Source organism: Micromys minutus (assembly GCF_963924665.1).
Source record: "Micromys minutus genome assembly, chromosome: 25".
Classification (NCBI taxonomy): domain Eukaryota; kingdom Metazoa; phylum Chordata; class Mammalia; order Rodentia; family Muridae; genus Micromys; species Micromys minutus.
Genome location: NC_137960.1, coordinates 17,731,531 through 17,753,226, shown reverse-complemented (window position 1 = coordinate 17,753,226; position 21,696 = coordinate 17,731,531). Strand labels below are relative to the sequence as shown.

At 42.9% G+C, this 21,696-nt stretch overlaps 1 protein-coding gene across 1 annotated transcript; it reads right to left on the bottom strand.

Moving 5' to 3' along the window:
- Positions 1 to 1,372: 1,372 nt before the first annotated feature.
- LOC308436784 (reticulocalbin-2-like) lies at positions 1,373 to 21,407 on the bottom strand (the record flags this gene model as incomplete). Its single annotated transcript, XM_080937750.1, is given in 6 exon segments — positions 1,373 to 1,495; positions 1,497 to 1,987; positions 2,040 to 2,100; positions 11,640 to 11,741; positions 17,003 to 17,057; positions 21,070 to 21,407. Coding segments are annotated over 6 exon segments (1,170 nt in total).
- Between the last annotated feature and the right edge of the window lie 289 nt (positions 21,408 to 21,696).

Below are 21,696 nucleotides of genomic sequence, written 5' to 3'. Positions count from 1 at the left end.
TTATTCTTGGTTTTCTACTGGGTTCCACAAAAAATGCTGCCTGATGTTGGTAGAGAAGCTCTTTAGGTTCTGTAAGAAAGTACAGGAGAAACACTACTCCATTTCCAAGAACTGGAGTGAAGGGAGGATCCTGGCAAGCTGGTCTAGCCCAACACATAGGTGTGAATCACCTGGGCCCCATTCCCTCCTGAGGAAAGGGCAGCTGCTATCCTAACAGGTTGTAGGTGTGACAGGCCCATCTGGCTTGCAGGTGTCATGCTTTATGACCAGGCATGGGTTAGACGAGGTCAGAGATGGAATAGTCTAGGCTGACACAGACTTTTATCTTAGACCTTACCGGACAGACACTAACTTAAGAGAAGGTAGGTTTATCTTGGCTCATGAGCTGATGGGATTCAGCTCTCTTGGGGAAGGGGAGAAAGCATGGCAGCAGGAACAGATTCCTGGGGCATTAGCTAGTCAAGAAACAGGGGACAAAGGCAGGAGCCAGGAGCAGGCTACTGTCGATAAGGCCTGACCCCACCAACTCATTTTCTCCAGTGAGGCCCCAATTCCTGAAAGTCTCACCAGCCTTCAAAACAGCACCAACAGCCAACCAGGTGTTTTGGTACAGGAGCTTTGGGGGGGGGGTGGGGAGCTATTTCTAATAAAAATAACAGCAGACATTGGTTTTTTTTTTTTTTTTTTTTTTTTTTTTTTTTTTTTTAAATAGGACAGTTTATTTTTAATCAATCAAAAGTGAAGAGTTCTGGACAATATCAATTTCCACTCACCATAATGCTATTGTTATACATTAAACAGAATTACTATATATACATATGCAAAAAAATAATGTTCTATTTCATACAACAAAACCCTTTTTAGAAACCATTTTAAAATTAAGTAGAACTTCTCAACATCTATGTGAGGTTTAAGTCCTGAAGGTTCCTTTAAAGGTTTTAAGATAAACAGTAAACCTAAACACACTGTCCTTTGTCAGTTAAAATGTAAGCCTACTAAGTACAGGAACAAAAACTGACAGCTTCATCACGTGCTACTTAAATACTATTGTCTAGACATGTCTAAAGTCCTCCATGTCTTCAAGTATGGGAAGAGCTCAGACATTCCACAGCACAGCACTACATAGATGGAGTACTTACGAAAGACTGTGTGGTCATATGGCACAATATTAATGTTTACTCCTTCAGTATGTCTTGAAATAAATGACAAGTTCTTGTTTTGTTTTTCCTCTTAAAGGCCAAAAAGTTATCATTTACATTTAGATCATCTGATGTGGTAAGACTTACGAGTGTAAAATACAACACCCATATTTTATCGTAAAAGTAAAGCTGGTAGCAAACTACAAAGGCCCATCCTGCTCGGTGCTCAGGAGCTAGAGCTCATCGTGATAGAAATAGTGATCATGGAGCTGTCTGCCATAATCCGTGGCTTCGCTGGTAAGAAACAAGTCTTGGTTTTCCAGAATCTCTTCTTCAGAGAGCTTTTTGTCACTCACTATTCAAATCCATCACATCAACCAGACGTAGAGCTTTCTCTTGTGCGATGCCCTGGTTATTGGGTACTACCCATGACAACAGCTCTTGGGGATCAAGGCGGCCATCATTATCTCTGTCATAATCATTCACAGATCTGTCCTTTTCAACAAGTATCCATTCTGGGTCTTCATTTGCAGTTGGATCCCGCCTGTAATCGCCAAGAAATTCTTCCAGACTAACAGACCCATCACCAGTTTTGTCATGTTCTTCCAAAGCCTCTTGGGTGACGAACTCCGTCACATAATCAACTTCTTCAGGGTGCTCAAACGCAATAAACTCCTCGAGACTCAGGCCAGGACCAGAATCCTGGTTAGCGTTTTCAAATCGCTTCTTATCCTTTAGATGAAGCTGTCTGAAGGACTCCTCTTCCGTGTCACCCAGAGCAGTGTTCTCGTCAAAGTCAGTCACGCGGTCATACATCTGGATGTTGTACTCATCCCACGTCACGGTAGTTCATCTGGACACCTAGCAGCGCTTCGCGGTCGTAGTCTGCCCGGTGCTCACCCTGCGGGTAATGCAGCTCCTCCGCCTTGCTGGCCTTGGGCCCAGCCGCATCGCCCCGGCCCTGCGAGGACACGGAAAGCCCAACAGCAGACGTTGTAAAAACAGAACCCCTGTGTTGTCTTTCTCTCCTTTTGGGCTTCTCTGTAAGCAGCCCGATGGCCCCAAATGCAGGCTGGGAATCTTGGTTCTAGCACACGTGGACCAACTGCCACTGCACAGGGCTTTGTGTCCACTGCACGGAGCTCTGGGGGATCCACTTGAGCGTGAAAGCACCGGATCCCGGATCCCGGTGTGGTAGATCTGGAACAGCTGAACCCTCTTGTTACATGGGGCCCCAGTCCTCTTTTGGAGCATCAGTTGAAGGGCCAGGTAGGCAGTTTAGTTGCTGGTGTTCAGAAAGACTTCTAGGGAGTTTGAGTTGGGGAGGCGGTCGGCTTCTGAGCAAAGAGAGGTCTACGGGCTAGGATCTAGGTTTTTGTTTGGGAACAGTCAGCCGGGAACTTTTATAATGGAGAACACCAGGCAGATGGAAGCACACTGAAAGTATAAAGCACCAGGTAGATGGTTCCGGCTTCACTGATGGGACAACCAAAAGAGTCACCACTTTCTTTCCCATCGCTACCAAGACCACAGGATTCCGACCCTTTCAAGGGGCTCCACTGAGGAAGATTGCCTGCTGATTAATTTCTTCTCTTAAAAGGCTGTCTTGGGGGATTCACGCTTTGACAAAGTTCCCATGTGTTTCGTAAAGTACGGGGATGGAGACAGATTGTTTGCCTCAGAACCTCTGCCTTCCCAGGGCTGACCTGTTCAGAATACCACTACAGACAGAAAGGATACCTTCAAAATCAACCTCATGATGCAATACCTGATTACATATAGTCAAATTAATCAGACGTTGTGCTATTGTTACTCTATCTGCAAAAGTATAATTCTAATCATCTCCATCTCCCTTTTCTTCCTTCTCCTCCCCTTCCCCATTTCCTCCCCTCCTTTCCCTCCCCATACTCCTCCTCCCCTCCCTTTTCCCCTCTCCCTTCTCCTCTTCCTCCTCCTCCTTTGTGAGACAGTCTCATATAACCCAGGTTGGCATTACCCTGAGGACGGGAAGTAGAAATAGGAGAGGTGAAGACACGAGACACTGTTGTGGTAAAATTAGAAAGAGGTAACCTTCTATCCTGTGCTAGTGCTGGCACCCCTAGGGCCACATGGCACCGTGGGTGGGGGTATCTTTATTTTAGCAGTTCCCTTGGTGGGTTGTTGCCAAGTCTTATACACACACATCCCAACTCCGTGGCAGGCTTTGTGCATTCTGCCGTTATACCCTCTTTGAACTCAATTAATTCGCCACATCAAACACACCAAAATACTCTGATCCAATTGGTATGATATAATTTGCCCACGTAGATAAGTCAAATGATCCTGTGCAATTCCATCCCTTATAAAATATTCCTAACAACCTTATCCATATAGAGATGCGCCGAGAGAAACATCCACATCTGCTTCCATGTTGCCTCCTCTTGAATCTCTGCTTCTCCTCCTCCTCTCTCCTTCCTAGATTTTTCCCTGCTTACCTTTCCTTCTCATCCAATGACAGGCTCAACCCGCCTTGCTGTATAATGACATCATCCTACCCGACACCATACCCAGCTGTTTTGTTTTTCAGCAACACAGTCTTAATTTTATTTTATGTGTATGGTATCTGCCTGAATTGCACAGCATTTGTCTGAGCATCATGTGTGTGTGTAGAACCCACAAAGAGCATAAGAGAATGTCAGATCCCCTGGGACCAGAACTTCAGATGATTCTAAGCCACTAAGTGGGTGCTAGGAATCGAACCAGTGTCCCCTGGAAAAGTTCTTAACTGTGGAGCCATCTCTCCAGCCCCCTCAGACACAGTCTTGATGTGTATAGGCTGTGAACTCATGCAACTTGAGCTGACCTTGAATTCCCCTGCCTCAGCCTTTTGGATGCTGAGATGGTAGACATATACCATGATACTTGACATATACGACTATTAATATGAGTTAGACAAATCAATGTAATAATTATCATTGGGATACTCTGGGTTAAATGAAACAGAGCTGGAAAAATACGGTGTGGGAGCCTCTGGGCAGAACACTGCCAAGGTATGAGTGCCTTGGCTGAAGAGTCCCCTATGAAAAGTCCACACAACGGGAAACAATTCTACCTCCAGCCTAGACTTATCTGTTCATGTGCCTTACCCATGGCTGGGGATGGCCCAGGGTAAGGAACAAACAATAATCATGATTCCCCATGGCTCTGGCTGTGCCCCAGACAGATGGTTTCTGTTTTTGTTTGTTTATTTTGTTTTGTTTCTTTTCCTACAATGCTCTTGTTTTCTATCTTTCCCACCTGCTCTGGACCATCTCTCCCTGGTCTCTATGTGCCATGATATATGTCCTGTTGTCCATAGCCCTCGACATGAACTATTGCAAAACTGTGTTCTGATGTGATGCCCCCAAAGGTGGCAATTTCCAAATGTTTGAACCAGAAACATATTTTCACACTTCTCTTGCCCAATTCCCCTTTATCCCACCCTCCCCAAATCTCTTAGGGTTAATATTTTACAAAAGCACTAGAATAACACTGGTTTAGTTAAGTCAGGAAAGAACGTGCTGGGACAGAATGCTTCATTTAACTAAATAAGGTTTTCTCCCCATCCTTTAACAAATCCAAGACAAGATCTTATGATAGATTGTATTCCTATGATGGATTCATGATAAAATCTTCTCCAGGCAGCTGTCAGTGGCTTCCTGTATCCTTCCATGAGCATCCTCTATGCCAGCATCCAGAACTAGGGACCACTGTGGATGCTCTCAGAACACTAGAAGCCAGATTACATTTTGTTTTTACCCAACACATTACATCTGTTAATGACTTAGGTCAACTGGCTAAGCAATATGGTCATTCATAATTAATTTTGCAGTTCATTATAGTCAATTATTTTAACCACTGGATCATTTGTACTTTTATATTATCTATGATCTTCCAGGAACATACAAGAAGCTTAATGGGTTGTGTAATGTTCAATCCCTGATCCACGATTAACATGTTGTTTAATGAGTACAATTTTTAAGGAAGCTCAGAATTTCAGGTCCCTGGCTTCTTCTACAAAGTCAGACGTTGGAATAAAAAGTTTGAAACAATAATGGGTTTTGAACTGAAGGCTCTTTGTGCACAAATGAGATTCTTTGTGCAATCTGAGGGCATGTTACTGTTAAATATCAAGTAATTTTCTTATCCTATGTCTCACTATGTGGAGCCCAAAGTGAGAGACTGGTGTGTGTGTAGTTTGTATGCATATGTATGTGTGTATAAGTCTATGTGTGTATGTATGTAAGTTTGTGTGTATGCTTTGTGTGTGTATAAGTGTATGAATGTGTATGTATCTGTGTGTGTGTATATATGTGTGTGTAGTGTGTATATATATGTGTATGTACATTTGTGTGTATGTGTATTGTGAATGAATGTATGTGTGTATGTGTATATGTGTGTGTATATATGTATGTGTGTATGTATATGTATGTGTGTATATGTGTGCGTTTATGTGTATGTATGTATGTATATGTATGTACACATGTATATGCATATGTATATATATGTGTGTGTATGTGTGTATGCATGTATGTGTATGTGTGTATGTATGTACATGTATGTGTATATGCATGTATGTTTACATATGTATGTACACACGTATATGTGTGCATATGTGTTTGTGTGTATGTATGTGTATGTATGTATATATATGTGTATGTGTGTATATGTATGTACATATATATGTATGTGTATATATGTGTATTTGTGTATGTATGTGTATATGTGTATTTGTGTGTATGTATATATGTGTGTGTATGTATGTACATATGTGTATGTGTGTATATGTGTGTTTGTGTATGTGTGTGTGTGTGTGTGTATGTGTGTGTATGTGTGTTTAGAATGCTGTGAGACAAAAGCTGCTTACATCTTTCTCTGGTCTTGACTCCTCTCGCTGAAGTAAGGTGGGGAGCACCGATGGCTACTGATAAGCATCACTTACTTCATCTGACAATTTCTGAGTATTTACTTTTGCTTCTAAGGGCAACTATGAATAGTCACTTAACGGTTGCTGTTTCCCCAGGTGACACATAACCCACTAAGTGTTTTCCTTTTAGGGCTGTTGATAGGATTAAATTAGATAAAGCATATAAACTATTTAATGTGCTTCCTGTCACTGATGAATCAGAACCAACTTTCTTTTCTTCCTTTTCTGTCTCTTTTTCTCCTGAATCCTCTTTTTCTCACTTCCTGAACCCTTTTCCCAAGAGACAGGCAAGCTGTGTAATTTATATTTAGTAAGAAAGCTTAGGTCACACATGATCAGATTCACAAGTAAAGAGGAATGAGTTATGCAACTCATAACTCATTACCTTAGCTATGTTGTTCTCTCTTGGCCACATGATTCTTGGGATATCTGAGGATGGGGTATTCTGATACCTACAAGACATCCCTTGGTGCCATCAAATATTATGCCAAGATGTTCAGAGAGACAAAGATGCTGGGACTCTTTCTTGCCCCAAAGAGTATTGTCTAGGTGGTTTCATTGCCTACCTAACTGTATTGGTTACTTTACCCTGTGTTAAAATACTTAACAAAAGAGCTTAAGAGAGGGAGGGTAGATTTATTTCAATTTGGTGCTTCAAAGAGAACAGTGTATCCTGGTGGGAAAGACATGGCAGGATTCATAGTGGCAGCGAGTGTGGTAGTGACACAACACAAGACAGAACACTCAGACTAGAGCCAGAAGCAGGGTAGGTATACCTTCAGAGACCCACTAATGCTATCTACTAATGTCACTATCCTAAAGCATCCACACCTTCTCAAAACAGCTCCACTTGTTCAAATGTGTGAGCCTAAGGGTCCTGTTTTCACATTCAAAACATGGTGTCTGTCCTGCTCCCCATGGGCCCAAGCACCAATCTAACTGCAAGAGTCCTCCCTGTTTTAACAGACACAACACTCTTCAAATGTTCAGCATCTCAGCCTCATGTGACCTGTGCAAAGTGCAATTTTTCTCTGAGGTAGCATGTATGTCATTAATAAGTATTGATCTTCTGTGTGCAACCCATGTTGTTCACAGCTTCAAATACACCTTTGCTCCTACCCAGCAAAGCTGTTCACATCTTCTGCTAGAATTTCTTCTCTTCATTCTAACTGCAAAGCCAACTAAAGGTAGAGATTAGTAATCGGGCCACAGCCCAGCTGTTACATTGTTTTAGAATTTCCACTGCTAAACAAATTAGTTAATTTATTTTGAATTCACCTTTAGTCATATTTTTTTAAGATACAAGATGATCACAACCTGATTATTTTCCAGAATTTAACAAAAATAAATTTTAGGCAGTTTCCAATACTATCATTTTTATTGTTGTTGTTTTGCCTGGAATCTCATGAGTAGGATTTTTACTGTTTGTCCTTCTGTCAGCATTCTGAACTTAAGGATGGCTAGAAAAATGAGCCATAAAATTCTCTGGCCCACAGACCCAAATTTTTCAAACTGACCCCATGAATCAGTTCCAAAGTCTAAGAGTTACATGGCCAAGTTTATCACAGCAAAAACCCCACTCCTGGTATCAATTCTTTGTATTATTTTTCTTTTATTGTCACTGTGACAAAGTACTCCACATACTTAGAGGAGCTTCCATCCACCATGTTTTGGAAGATGTAGTGGGTCTCACAGTGGCTGGAGTTTGTGGTAAAGGCTCCATTCATCCTTCTGGATCTGGAAGGAGTCAGGCTGAAGCACAGTCAAGCTATACCTCTGAACAGCCTTCCACCCATCATGACTCCTACTCCAGAGTTTCCAAAGTCTACAAAAGCAATTCTGGCAGCTGGAAACATAAGTGTTTGAGCATATAAATTGGTGGGGAGACTATAATCAAATCATAATACCATAGAATAAGCCAATGATTGTGATTTACATCAGATTGCAGGTGCCCATTGTCTCTGGCAAAGAGGAGGGAGAAATCAGTTCTTTGGTGATGAATATCTCTATTCTGAATATATCTATATTCAGACTCAGAAGAAAACATTTGCCTGTCTACTAAAAATAGTGATACAGCCATGTATCCATTGCATCAGGTGGGTTATTAGGGAGAATACAAGCAAAGGCAATACAGTTATATCAAAGCCTACCTACAGGACCAGGAAGAAAGTGAGGCAGAGAGGTTCTGAAGAACACATCCCCTCCAGCAGAGTTCCATGTTCACACACAGTCTTGTCACAGGATTGCTGCTCTCAAGAGGAAGTGGGGAAGGGAGATACCAAGGGAGCCAGTGTTTGCCTTTAGTTGTAGGTAATAAATTGTGTGGGAAATGCCAATTTTCAAAATTCCTCCTTTCTGTGTGATTCAGTGTGAGTGAGACAGAATCGTTGTTGGTGACTATAAAATCCATCTCAAAGACTCCAAAATCATTAACGTCCAATAATACTGATTTGCTTTGTGTTAGATCTGAGTCCTGTGGGTTCTATAACTCTCTCCCTTGGCAGAAAATTCAATAATTTATTATCACTGAAGGTAAAAGTAGTCTCAGAAATATTTAGCTTAGTTTCATTGCTGTTCACTTTTTAGTCCATAAAATGCTAGTCATGTCCCCATAACTCCTTACTGCAGTTAATTAAGTTTCTTCTTTCGGCACTTCACAACTTGACTATGTTTTTGTTAGAGGTCTAGTGGGAATTCTCATTATTTTTAGTCTTCCCTTTATGGGAGCAACCTATATTTAAAAATTACAAAATGGAGATGCATATCCCTGTAACATTATTATACAGTAATACTTAAAAAAAAAAAAAAAAAACAAAACTTGCTGTTTTCATGAAAGAGTCAGGCAACATTGAAACCTGACAGATTTTTATTTTATTTTATTTTTTTAAAAATCTGTTTGCTGGAAGTTTGCAACTAAAAAAAATGGTGTGCTGATTTTTAGACATGAAGCTTTTCTTCCAAATATATTCTTTATGGATGAACAAGACACCTGGCTGTCCAGCAGTGAGAAATCCCACGATACAAGGATACCCACTGGGGAAGGTTTATGGAACACAGCAGCAGGAAGTTCCTTTGAGATATCGAGGGGGAAGTTGCATTCTTAATGGGCTCAGAAAACAAAGAGAATGTGAGCTCGTTAGTTTAAGAGCGTAGTCCAACTTGGACGAAACACATTGAGTTTGTTAAATGTAGAAGGTTTAATGTTCTTTTGCTTTTGTTTTTGTTTTTAATTTTGCTGTTTATTTCTCTGCACAAGTGTCTCTGTACGGGTTTGTGTGCATGTGTGTAGGTACCTGTTGAGGCCAGGAGACAATGTTGGATCTGTTCGAGCTGAAGTGATGGGCTAGAGTGAGCTGTTTGATGTGGGTACTGGAGACTTCTTAGGTCTTCAGCTCATGCTCCCAAATGCTGAACCATCTACTCAACCCCACGTAGATTCGAAAGGGTAGATACAGGAACTGATAGGTTCAGACTGACTGTGTACCCAGCCTACCCCAGATTACAGATTTCTCTTTGTTAATGAACTTGGAAATCAGGGGCACTTTCTGTGAGAACAGCATAATGGCAAAGCAGATGTTAAGTCAGACAGAGCTAATGGCTCGTTTTAAATGCACTGTAAATGGTAATAAATATCACTATAGGGACCGGTCCTTGGTCTTCTGTCACACCTTAGAATATTTCCTAAGGTTCTCCACTTTGTCCCCTACCTTGTTCTGTTTATACTTTAGATCTCCTTATTCCTGAGAGGAAACTCAGTGGAAGGGGAGCCCAGGTACAGGTGGAGTCAGATTGTCTCTCTTAAGATTTAAATTTTCTCTCCTCTCCTCTCCTCTCCTCTCCTCTCCTCTCCTCTCCTCTCCTCTCCTCTCCTCTCCCCTCTCCTCCTCTCCCCTCCCTTCCTCTCCTCTCCCCTCTGCTCTCCTCTCCTCTCCTTCCCTTCCCTTTCCTTTTCCCTCCCCTCCCCTCCCCTCTGTCCTCTTCACACCCAACCCCTGCCTCTCTCTCCTTCCTGCCTTCCTCTTCCTCCCTTCTCTTTTCCTTTCCCATTTTTTGTTCGTTTTTATGCTTTTATTTGTTTGCTTTTGAGACAGAGTTTTAAGCAGCTAGATTGGCCTTGAACTCATAGCAATCCTCCTGCCTCAATCTACTGAACAATGCTTACTCCTCTCCCTCCCTTCCTTCGGCTCACCTTGTTGAGGGATGAGACCCAGAGCCTTCAAGAGTCTAAGTAATCACTCCACCATTGACTCCCCTTGGCATTTCTTAAGCTTTGAGTAGAAACACTTGATGTGGATTGCTGCTGGTACCAAACCGAGATGGTCAGAAGGTTGGAGGCCTCAGGAAGATAAGTAGGCTCTTAATTTCTGTGACAGGATACCTGATGCAAATAGTTTAAAGAAGGAAGGGCTCATTTCTGACTCACAGTTTCAAAGGTGTCATCTTATCATGCCCAGGGGCTGAGGGAGGCGCCAGACAAAATGAACCAGAGCAGCTCACAACACAGGGGTGGGGTGGGGGTGTGGCGGGAACAAGAATCCATTGACCCAGAGAGCCAGAGAGGGATTGGGGGTGGTGGTGGTTTTGGTGGTGGATGGGATGGGGGAGGATTGTGGAGAGGGACATGAAGATGTAGATGACAGCAAGGACATGGAACAGGACACACCCACATTCACAGAGAGGGCAGGGGAGGGGCAGGCAGATACAGACACAGAGACACATAGGGTCACAGAGACAGAGATTGAGTGAGTGCTTGTGAGCCTCTGCTTGCTCCTGCTGTCCACCTGTTACCTCTCTTCCACTCAGACAGATCTTCTGCCTCTTAGTCAATCTTATGCATTTCTCATTTCTAATTTCCTAGGATCGTGTCAATCGAATCCAGTGAGACGGGCAAGATCACCCATTACATCAAGAGTCAGGAAAGCAAGAGGGAGGAGGAAAAGGAAGATGTGTAGAGGGGTCGGGAATGGGACTGACCTTTGACCTGGCTTGAAGACCTGATCCACTTCTCCTGCTCTCTGGAGAGATGCTTGCTCTTGGTTTCTGAGCACACTTCTGGTCTCTGACTACACTTCCGGTTCTGAGGGGGTTTCAGGAGCGTTTGTTTGCGGCCCTGGTTTTGGCATGTCCCTCTCCTCATAAACATTCATGTTGTATGCTTGCCTGGGATGGCGCTCTTTCTAATATTCACTGCTAACAACAGTCTGGTCAAGAAGGCAGTGGAGTCAGTACTGTTTCAACTTCCTTAGTAAAATTATACTGTTTTAAAGAGACCCATTGCAATAATAATTTACTACTACTACTACTACTACTATTTGGAGCAGGTGAATATGAGAATATGAGGGCTGAATTGGCAAAACACAGAAGGCGTGCCTTTGGAAGAGATTTACTCAATGGTCTTTGACCAAAAGGAACCCAGCCTCCTGCTGTTATCCACAGGGCCATTGGCTCCAGCCATCCCCTCCATGAGCGTGGCTCCCAGCATCAGCGAAGGAAAACAGTAGCCCATGAAACGTCTGGAGAACAATTCAGACAGGGATGATTACATGCTGCCTCACCTGGCGCTGGCGCTGGCGAGATGTGCAGCAGGTCAGAGGAGGGCAGTAGAACCGACCTGCGCTGTTAGGAATGATGGGGTGCAGCAGAAGGGAGTTAGCCAGCTACAGGAGCAGAAGGTGGTACGGGCTCCAGGCTGAGTGTGGAACTAGGTGGGAGGAATGTACTGGCAAGGTTCAGCTGCCCCTCCCCCCTCCCGGAGCTGAGGACCGAACCCAGGGCCTTGGGCTCGCTAGGTCTTAATATTGAATCTCTCTGTGCAGTGTAGAGAAGACCTCCCCTTCCCCTCCCCCCTCCCCCAAGCCACCGGTTCCGATCCACTTAGGCAGCCAAAATGCGCAGAAGAGATGAAGGCTCCCAGGAGGCAAGACACATGCATGAATGAAGAATGTTGTAAAAAGGAGAAAAGAGGCTGTTGAAGGAAGAATTGATTGTACCACGTGTAATGGAACCAACTCAGTGAGAAGCTGTGGTTACAAGGAGTAATTTGGGGTCGAGGTTGGCCCAGTCTTAGACCAGATGCTGAACAGGAAGCTAGGTTCACAGTGAACGGAAGTGGCTATCGGGCTTGTAGAAGGCCAGAGTTTTCCTCTTCCTGATCTTTTTTCATTATTTTGCGCTCCCCGAACCTCTCTGGAAATCGTAAACAGAAGTGCGGCAGTAAGAGCCACAGATCAGGTTAGTTCTGAGAGACAGGACGATGCATGTCTCCGCTTCCATGCCCACTACCCACCTTAAGGCTAGTCCCCAGCACCATAGCTGGAAATCTGCTTGGAGAGCCAAGGAGGTAGGAAGCAGGCAGGCAGGAGCCAGCATGGCAGGAAGTCACGCTGAGCCAGAGAGGAAGCAAACAGCAAGCCCTGGAATCTGGATGGTGGATGATGGAAAGCTCATTGCGAGGTGAACTGAACTAGGGAAGAGCAAGGAGAAGGGGACGGAAGGTGCCAGAGATGTGAGATGGTAGTGTAATGATGCTCAATCGGGGTTGTGACCCCCTTTGGGTAGAATGAGCCTTTTTGCAGGGGTCCCCTAAGACCACCTACGAACCAAATGTCTACATTATGCTTCATAATCAACAGCAAAATTACAACGAATGAAGCAGCTACAAAAATAATGCTCTGGTTGGGGATCAGCACAGCATGAGGAGCTGTAGTAAAGGGTCGTAGCATGAGGAAGGCTGAGGACCATTGTGCTAAGGGGTGTGAACACAGGCTGGGAAGGAGACAACCAGGATCCTCCCTCCTGGGTCTTCCCATCACAGCTCCTATTGCCCCTTGAGTTTGATCTCCAGCCCTGGAATATTTTGGAAGAGTGAGTGTGGACTTTCCAGAACATTCTACAACCCCCTCGTTTGCAATGGCAATCTAGAGGCGTTCCTAGGTGAGCTACACAAGGGGTCTTGTCCTAGTCTGACTCATGGGGTGTTCCTTTTCGACGCACAGCTGTCCTTTCCCTCTTCAGATACAAGCCACCTTTTAACGTATTTCTGACATCTCGTCATTTCTTGCTTAGGAAGAAAGCATGCCTCCCGAGAGGTTCTATTAAACTGACTTGACTGTCAGGCATCACCGAAGATTTACAACAAGAAAGAAGGTAGATTGAATTCATCTCCGCAGCTCCTTGTGTCTGGGGACATTTTTTTTTTTTTTTTTTTTTTTTTTTTTTTTTTTTTTTTTTGGTTTCAGCTCCCAAATTAAGTCTCTGCAAGTTTGGAGTGGTCAGCTCAGCTTGTGTTTCTAAAAAAAAAAATGCTCAGCAGCTGGAGTTGATTCAGGTGAGCGGAGGCTTCAGCAGCCCTGAGGTTGGCCCAGGACTGCTGTGTTATCAGTAACCACATTCTTCTCTATCCAAGCCAAGTTTGTTAAAATACCTAGCGACAGTCCACACTTGCTGTATATGAGGAATTTGGTGGGTGGGAAAATAAAGGTAGGCTATAATGAAGAATGAATTTATGAGCCTTCGATTGTGAGCTTACACATAGGCAGAGTTATTATTGTAGTTAAGCACCTTGGTAAGAAAATCCTGTGTATAAAAAGTTGAAGAGAACAAAATGACTTCTTATCTTTGAAGATGGCCGTGACTTACTCTTCAAAGATTAAATCATCTCTTATGAACTAAATGTGGAAACTCACTAGACCAAATGGTTTTTAAAAACAGATTTGTTATCTTCACTTTCGTGTACATTTGCAGGCATACACACTTGTGTACAGGTACTCGTGGAAGCTAGCTGTCTTGGGCCCCATGGGGCTAGAGGTTCAAGTGGTTGTGAGCTGTCTGACTTGGATGCTGGGGTCTGAACTCAGGTCCTCTTGGAATGGTAGTATCTGTGTTTCATATACTGAGGCATCTAGCCACACAGAGCCAATGCTCTAAAGTCAACTTGAGAACATGATTATGACTGTTTATGTTTGCTCAGGGGTGCCAAACAAATAAACCCAGGTCTCCGGATAGCTTAGCTGTCCCCATCTGTTGCTTGGTAACTACAGACCATGACTACTCACCATGACCCTCTAAGCCCCGCTCTGTGTCTTTCTTCTTCATGTTATAATTCTCTACCTTTAATACCATCCTGCCTAGAAGGATTAATAAAGCTGTATAGCCTAGGCTATGTGTCATGCATGCTCATACATGTGGAGGCCTCTGGCCAACTTCAGGTGTTGTACAGCAGGCTTCATCAACCTTGTCATGCTATCTTTCCCATGACCTGAAACTTATCAGGGTTGCTAGCCAGCTAGCATCCTGTTTATGCGTTTTGTTGCTGAGATTGAATACAGTTTTATGTGTTTAGTTTGATTCTATAATTCATTAATACAGTCAAACTCAACTTTAAAAAAATTTTTTAAGTATCAGAATTAGACTTCAAGGTTTCTATTTTGTCTGAATTAACTAACTTTGAGGATGTTACTTTTTCTTTGTTTCTTTTTTTGTACCAGGGGTTGAACTCAAGGCCTTGTGCATGTAAGGCAAGTGCTCAGCTACAAACCCAGAATCCAAGAACTATTTACTGAGATTACTGCATGGGGCATAGCCATTGGCCCAGTAAATGAGGTAGCAACAGGTTAGAAAAGATGAGTTCCTGTATCTAAGATATTCTCTTGCAAAGAGAAGACAGAAACACAAATGGATCATGAAAAATGTGACGTCTGTCTATGTTTACCAATTTAACATCTGTAATATCTACAAGAACATTTGATAATAGAAAAGAATTTATATTACAGATTGCATTTATATTAATGAAAAGATTATTTCCCAGGGGGGAAAACGGCCATCAGGTGAACATTTAGAAAGGCAGATGTTCAGACACATATTAAAATGCACATGGAATGTAGGGAACAGCTAATGCCTTCCTCTGAGATTCTGACCTCGCAGAAGGGATGGGAATGCACCTTTCATGGATTTCAGACATTTCTGGGTAAACTAAGAAGGCTGGTCATGCACCCTGGGGTTCCTGGCTGACTTCAGACTTACTATGCATGTGATTTGAAATGTCTCCCACAGGTTCAGGTTTTTGACCATTTGGTCCCAAGCAGGTGGCACAGTTTGGGAAAGTTAAGGGACCTTCAGATGATGGAGTGTTGCTGAGAGAAGTATCCCACGGGAGATGGGGATTGTATATTACATCCCCACTTCCTATTTTCAGTGTTCTTCAGGATTGCGGATGCAAGATGCTGGGCGGGCCTTGTACTCCAACCAACAATGGTACCCATCACGATACACTGTATCTATCACTTTGGATACTTAAAGGGCTTTCTCTCTTAAGTTGCTTTTGTCTTACCAAGGCAATAGAAATGAAACAAAGATATAACATCATAAGACATTATAGTTAACAGGGTCAGATTATGGGGAAAGAGAGATGTTTAGAGGGTTTCAGAGAAGGCTCTGTAGTTGACCTTGAAGAACAGAGAGATTCCCATAATGTTGAGGAGTGGCAGGGGTGGAAAAAGTACAAAAATCGGTGCTTACTTCACAAAAGCAAAGATGTTGAGTTCTCCCTAAACCACACACCTCCACCACTTAAGCTGCTAAATCCAGTCATGAAATGCAGTAATCTTCTATTAAAGACTTTTAACTGTCCCCTTCTGGGCATTTTAAAGATGCTATTTAGGGTTTGCATGGTTCTATTAATTTGTTTTCTGTATTATTGGGCAGACTTTTATGATGTCTTCTCCAGACTATTCCCAGATTCCAGCTCTGAGAATTACAAAATCTCTGTTAGCTCAGTGGAGGTTTCTATAGAGGGATGGCTTTAATTTAAGCCACAGAGCCTTAGAAGGTCTCCTCCCCACCGTAATTATAAGAATTTTATTTAATATGTGTGTAACAGATATTCACAGCTTGTTGGTAAAACAATTCCCTTTGCACAGAATAAAAAAATGACTGCAAATATTTTATTATGTTGGATATTTATTCTTTTTCCAGTCCCAGTAGTATCACATTCCTCAAAAATAGTCCTGATTACCATTAGATATTCTTTACTTATTTGATTCTCAACCACTTGATACAACTTTTAATTATTTTCGACTTTGTATATAGGAGGGATTAGAGAGGCTCATGCATTCTGAACCTTTCTAGATAATAGAATTTTCAAGATCACTGTCAGAAATCTAGTTAGTGAAGCATCTGGCGATATCTCACCATGCAGAGACTCATTACAACAAATACAATTACACACGAGAAACTGGATAAAGATTGAAAGTGTAACAGAAACTTAAAATCTTTTTTATACTAAGGTAATTTTTGAATGAAATATAAATTAGGATTCTTTCTATCACGCCTATCAAAGCCAGTTTTCTTCTCACTTTCCCGATATATTGGTTTTCTTTACTCATGCAATGTGATGGCTCCCTTTAATTGTTGACTTGGCACAACCTAGAATCACCTGAGAAGAAAGTTTTGATTAGGGACTCTCTGCATTGAGTTGGCCTAAGAGCTTGACTGAGAGTGATTGACTTAGTTAAATTAATTGATTTGAGAAGACCTAGCCTATGTGGGTGGCACCATTTCTTAGGTAGGGGGCCCTGGCCTATGAAGCTGAGCACAAGGAACCACGCAAGCATGCACACACCCATTTCTCTATGTTCTTGTGGATACAATGTGAACAGCTATTTGAGCATCCCATCCCAGTGATGGACAATACCCTGTCATTGTGAGCTAAATTAACCCTTTCTCTCCTAATTTGGACTGGTTATATTTTGGGTGGTAATATGTCTAGCCTAAAGACAATGTAGTGCTCAAAGTGTCTAAAGAGAAGTAGAAGTCCTCACTGAAATACCTAGAAAATGCTATTGTTTTATCATTAAAGGGGACTTGCAATCAGCAGATAGTTCTTCCTACTCTCCTTCTTCTCTTTCTCCTCCTCCTCCACCTCTTCCTCTTCTTCCTTGTCATTGTTATCGACTTTGTCGTCATTGCTTGGACCACTAGGCAACAAGCACAAGACTGTTTGAAGAGAGATGAGAAAATGGAGAAGGCCAATGGTGCTGGATTTTCCGTGCCAACATAGAGAAGGCATCCAGTGGATTTATTGCTGTAAGACACGGAGAAAACTTCATTTGTTAAATCCATCATTTGTTAAGTATTGGGCTACACATAGCCAAAATCTATCCATCCCAGCAGACTCTTGACCAATACGCCAGGGAATAACCCAGAGCATTTCATCTCTGTGGGACGAGGTAGTACAAGGGTTAGTGAGAACACGGTGCTTGAGACACACACATATTTTCTCTCTGTGTGTGTCAGCTATCTTTAGCGAAACGGGGCAACCATCCGAGGAAAAACTCGCTTTTGTCTCAATATTTAAATCTAAAAACTACATCAGGTTAATATCAGACCCCTCAGAAGAAGCTTTCTAGTGGTAGTAGCAACCAACCTATTTGAAATGTTAATTGAATTATTTCACAGACTATTTTGCTCAGATGGTGATTCTAAATGGCCCAGAGCTGAAAAAGACACAGTGTAATAGTCAAGTAAAAATAAAAATATGAAGCCAGACATTGTGGATGCTGGTTTGTATCCTTATTACAGAGAGAAAGAAAGGCTGTATATTTGTGTGAGTAGAAAGTTGGGGAGGCTCTTGGAGGAGTTGAGGAAGGGGATCTGGCAATTAGAATATATTGTATGAAAAAAAATCAAATTTTCATTTCAAAAAATAATATAGGGTCTTTCTATATAGCCCAGGCTGTCCTGTGTCTCACTATGTTAACCAGGCTAGCTCACAGAGATCTGCCTGCCTCTGCCTCCCAAGTGCTGGAACTAAAGGCATGTGCCATTTATTTTAGCTCACAGTCTGAGAGTAGAGTTCATCATAATGGGGAAGCTGTGCCAGGACGTTTGAGGCAGTGAGCTCCTCATCTTGCTGCATCTGCAGAGAGGAAGCAGAGAAGGATACTGGTGGTTGGATCACTTATACCTTTATATTCAGCTGAAAGAATGGTGCAGGTCACATTCAGGTCACCTTTGCTCTTTCTTCAAGTCTCTAGGAAGCATTCTCCAAGAAGTGTGTTTCCATGGTGATTCTGAATCCCCATCAAGTTGACAATGAGGATTGAACATCACAAAGTGCAGTCTAATCACCTCATGGACTATCTCAGCGGTAGGTAGACTGTAAACATGATGAACAGGTCTTGTTGACCACAGCGAAGAGGGGGCATCATTCAGCAGCATGGCAGTAGCTTATTATTAGGTGGTGATAATGCATTACTCGGGGGTGGGGTACTCAGAAGAGCAGCCATATTGTCTGTGCCATGGGCTTGGTCTAGACTGAGATTCTAAACCCATGGGTCATGACCTTTTGGGGGTTGACTGAGTTTCACGGGGGTCACTTAAGACCCTTGGAGAACATAGATATTTGCAGTATAATTCCTAACAGTAGCAAAATTACACTTATGAAGTAGCAATGAATATAATTTTGTGGTTGGGGGTCAGTACAACATGTATTATAGGGTCGCAGCATTAGGAAAGTTGAGAACCACTGCTCAAGACAGAAAAGACAGGACGTAGGTGTAGGTTCTTTAATGTGAACAAAAGGAATAAAGGCATATGGGATATTTTTATTTTGTCACATGACTCCAGATGACATTCTTCACATGAAAATTTGCACCACTTCGTGCTCAAGTACTAAGAGACTAAACTCTTCCTTGAATGGCACTGCCTCCCTTTCTACATCCATGTTCTTGCTTTTGGTTTGCTTGTTTGTTTAAGATAAAATACAGCCATCAGATCTTCCCCAGCTGGAAGTTTGTTCTCACGTAGTGTTGTACTGTTGAGACACTCCGATGCCTTACAAGAATGTCCAGAAGAAAGGAAAACTCCGGAAAAGCGTTTCTCACTGCATGATGAGGTAGGATGTGATGGCACAGAGGAAGACAAATCCCTCTGCTGTAAAAGAAATCAAAGAGTTTATTTTTTATAAGCTTTCTGGTAACGTTCCCAAGAAACATACTCTAAAAGAAATGAAGGTTTTCCTGGACCGGAGAGATTTCATACTCCACCTGACAGAATTTGATCTCCATCACTCAACTGGCACCGAGAGCGAAGAATTGTGAGCCAGGCATGGTGGCATATGCTGAAACTCTTAGCACTTGGGAGGTGGAGGCAGGAGGATCTCGATTTGAAGATGGAACTATGAATCATGTGTCATTAGCCACAAGTAACAAAATACTGAACTATTCCACACATTCGTAAGACAACCCGGACCAACTTTCTCAAGTGCTAGACATCACACTAAGTCCGGGCTTTGAAGAACAAACATGCCCACCATGACTTGTTGAGTGAGTGAAAGAAATAATACTTTAATACACTTGTTGTCTTAAAGGTTGATTTTTATTTTTGCCTGTGTAGAAATGTCTACGTAGTCTGTCTATAGTATGTGAGCGCAGGGCCCTGGGAGGCCAGAAGAGGGCGTTGGATCCTCTGCAGTTGAAGTTTCAGTGGCTGACAGTCTTCTCCTTACCTGGATGCTGGGAATTGAACTTGGGTCTTCTGCAAAGGCAGCAAGCTCTCTAAACTCTGAAGCTGTCTCTGCAGCCCCAGTACCTCTGTTCTCAGAGTTGGATACTAAAGCTGTTGTGATTTATCTGCTCTTGCCTGGAGGCCAAGTGGAACATTCCTTTTCCTGCCGCTCTTGGGTTTGCCATAATAATACCTCTTCATAGTTTGCTACTGTTGCTAACCTGAAACTGAAAGACAACTGCATTCCTTGGAATAGTGAGTAAAATATGATCTAACAAGCTCTGAATGAAGCTTCTGCCTGAGTGACAGCCACGAGATCATGGGTAATAAATCAAACTGGGAATATTATACAGTACCGGTTAAGTATAGGACTCCATTTTGGTCTTGGAAGTGGGCTAATTTTTGTCTCCTATTGAGCCTGTAGCTTTCTAGAGTTCTGAAAGAGAGGTACCTGGCTCTCAAACCTCAGAAAGTATTGACTTTGGCTGTGTGTGTCTTTATTACTGTAGAGACGAGAGGAAGCCTGCATGGCCTTTGCCCACACACCTAGGAAGCAGTTCATGTTTTCAAACTCCTAAAATGTTTAAGCAAGACTATGTAATTTATTTGTGTACTAGGCCTAGCACACTAGAACACACCCACGTTACAGAAACACCCAAGCATATGAACTCCAACATAATGATGTGAAAGATTGATTGGTGGAAGGTAATTGAACAAGCCAACTTCTTGTTCAGACTTAAGAACGCAGATGAGCTAGCTAGGACAAGAAGGGAAGGGCTACCAATCCCCTGAGATCTCAGCCATGTGACACCAGAGATGCCCATAGATTGTACAGATGTAGATCTGGACGCTTAGCAGGTTGAATAAAGTGGCTCTGGTGTGGGGGTCTGTGCCCACAGTTAGGAATGAGGAACGGATTTCAGCATTTCACATAGTACAACAGGATGATTTCCTTTTGTGTATTTTCAAAAATAGCTAGAAAGAGGATCTTGACTATTCCCCAGTGCAGAGAAAAGATAAATATTTAAGCTGACAAGCATGTTGTTACAGGGATTTCATTGCTGCATGCTGGGTCCACATATTCAAAGATTGTCTTCCATATCTACAATGGTCATGCGTTAATTAAAAGTTCTAAGAGGATGGTCCGTATGTTATGTCCGCGTGTGGGGTAGAAGGCATGGATGAAACAATTCTTTTAGCACTAAGCATTTTAGGCCATTTGACTGTTGAGTTCTGATAAACTCAAAAGCTAAAAGCATTAGTTTAAAAATATGTTTTTGGACAGAACAAAAAAGGGGATTGAAGAGAGAGATCAAGAAAGGACCGTTCCTGGGGGGGGGGGGTCAGCAGTTGACAAAGCGAATTACAGAGTATACTCAGTAAGACCCAGATGAAACACGGGAGATAAAAGGCTGAGGACAGAGGGGTCCCAGGGAGCCATTCAGAGGAGAAAGGCTGTAACCAGGAAGTCCACACACTCACAGCTGCTTCCGGGCCCCCTTGCTCCGCCATAACAAAGCCACTTCTGTCTGGAAAAACCACAAGAGCGGGTCAGGCAGCAGAAAGCCTTTATTGGGGTGGAGAACTGGTGGCCCTGTGAACTCTAGATGCCTCACAACAGGCCGGGGCATGCTTTGCCCTTCCTGCCTTTCTTGGCCACCAGCTTGATGGCCGTGTTCTTCAGGGCTCTCGACAGGCATTGTTGGCTTCTTAGTTCCGGCCCCAGCTCCAGATCCTGGACCACCATCCTTCTTCTTTCTTTCTCGGCTCCATCCCAAACTCCTCATGGACCAGTTTTCCAAGCCTTCAACCACCGTCATCTCTGACAGGAAATTTCCTAGCTGGGTGCTGGGTTCTGTGTCCTCAGAACCAGTATAGTGACTAATTAACTAATTAACAGCCCAATAATAAAACTGGTGGTAACCTGACAGCCACATATACAAGCACTCGGTGAATACCTCTTTTATCAGTGGCTGTCAGGGGGTTTATTTGGGACACTTGCTCATCTGGGCAGTCACCACCGGCAGGGAGAGACCTCAGGACATAGTTCCTTTGCTTTCCTGAATATGTTTGTTTTGAGACGGGTTTTTAGGTAGCTAAGGCTATCCT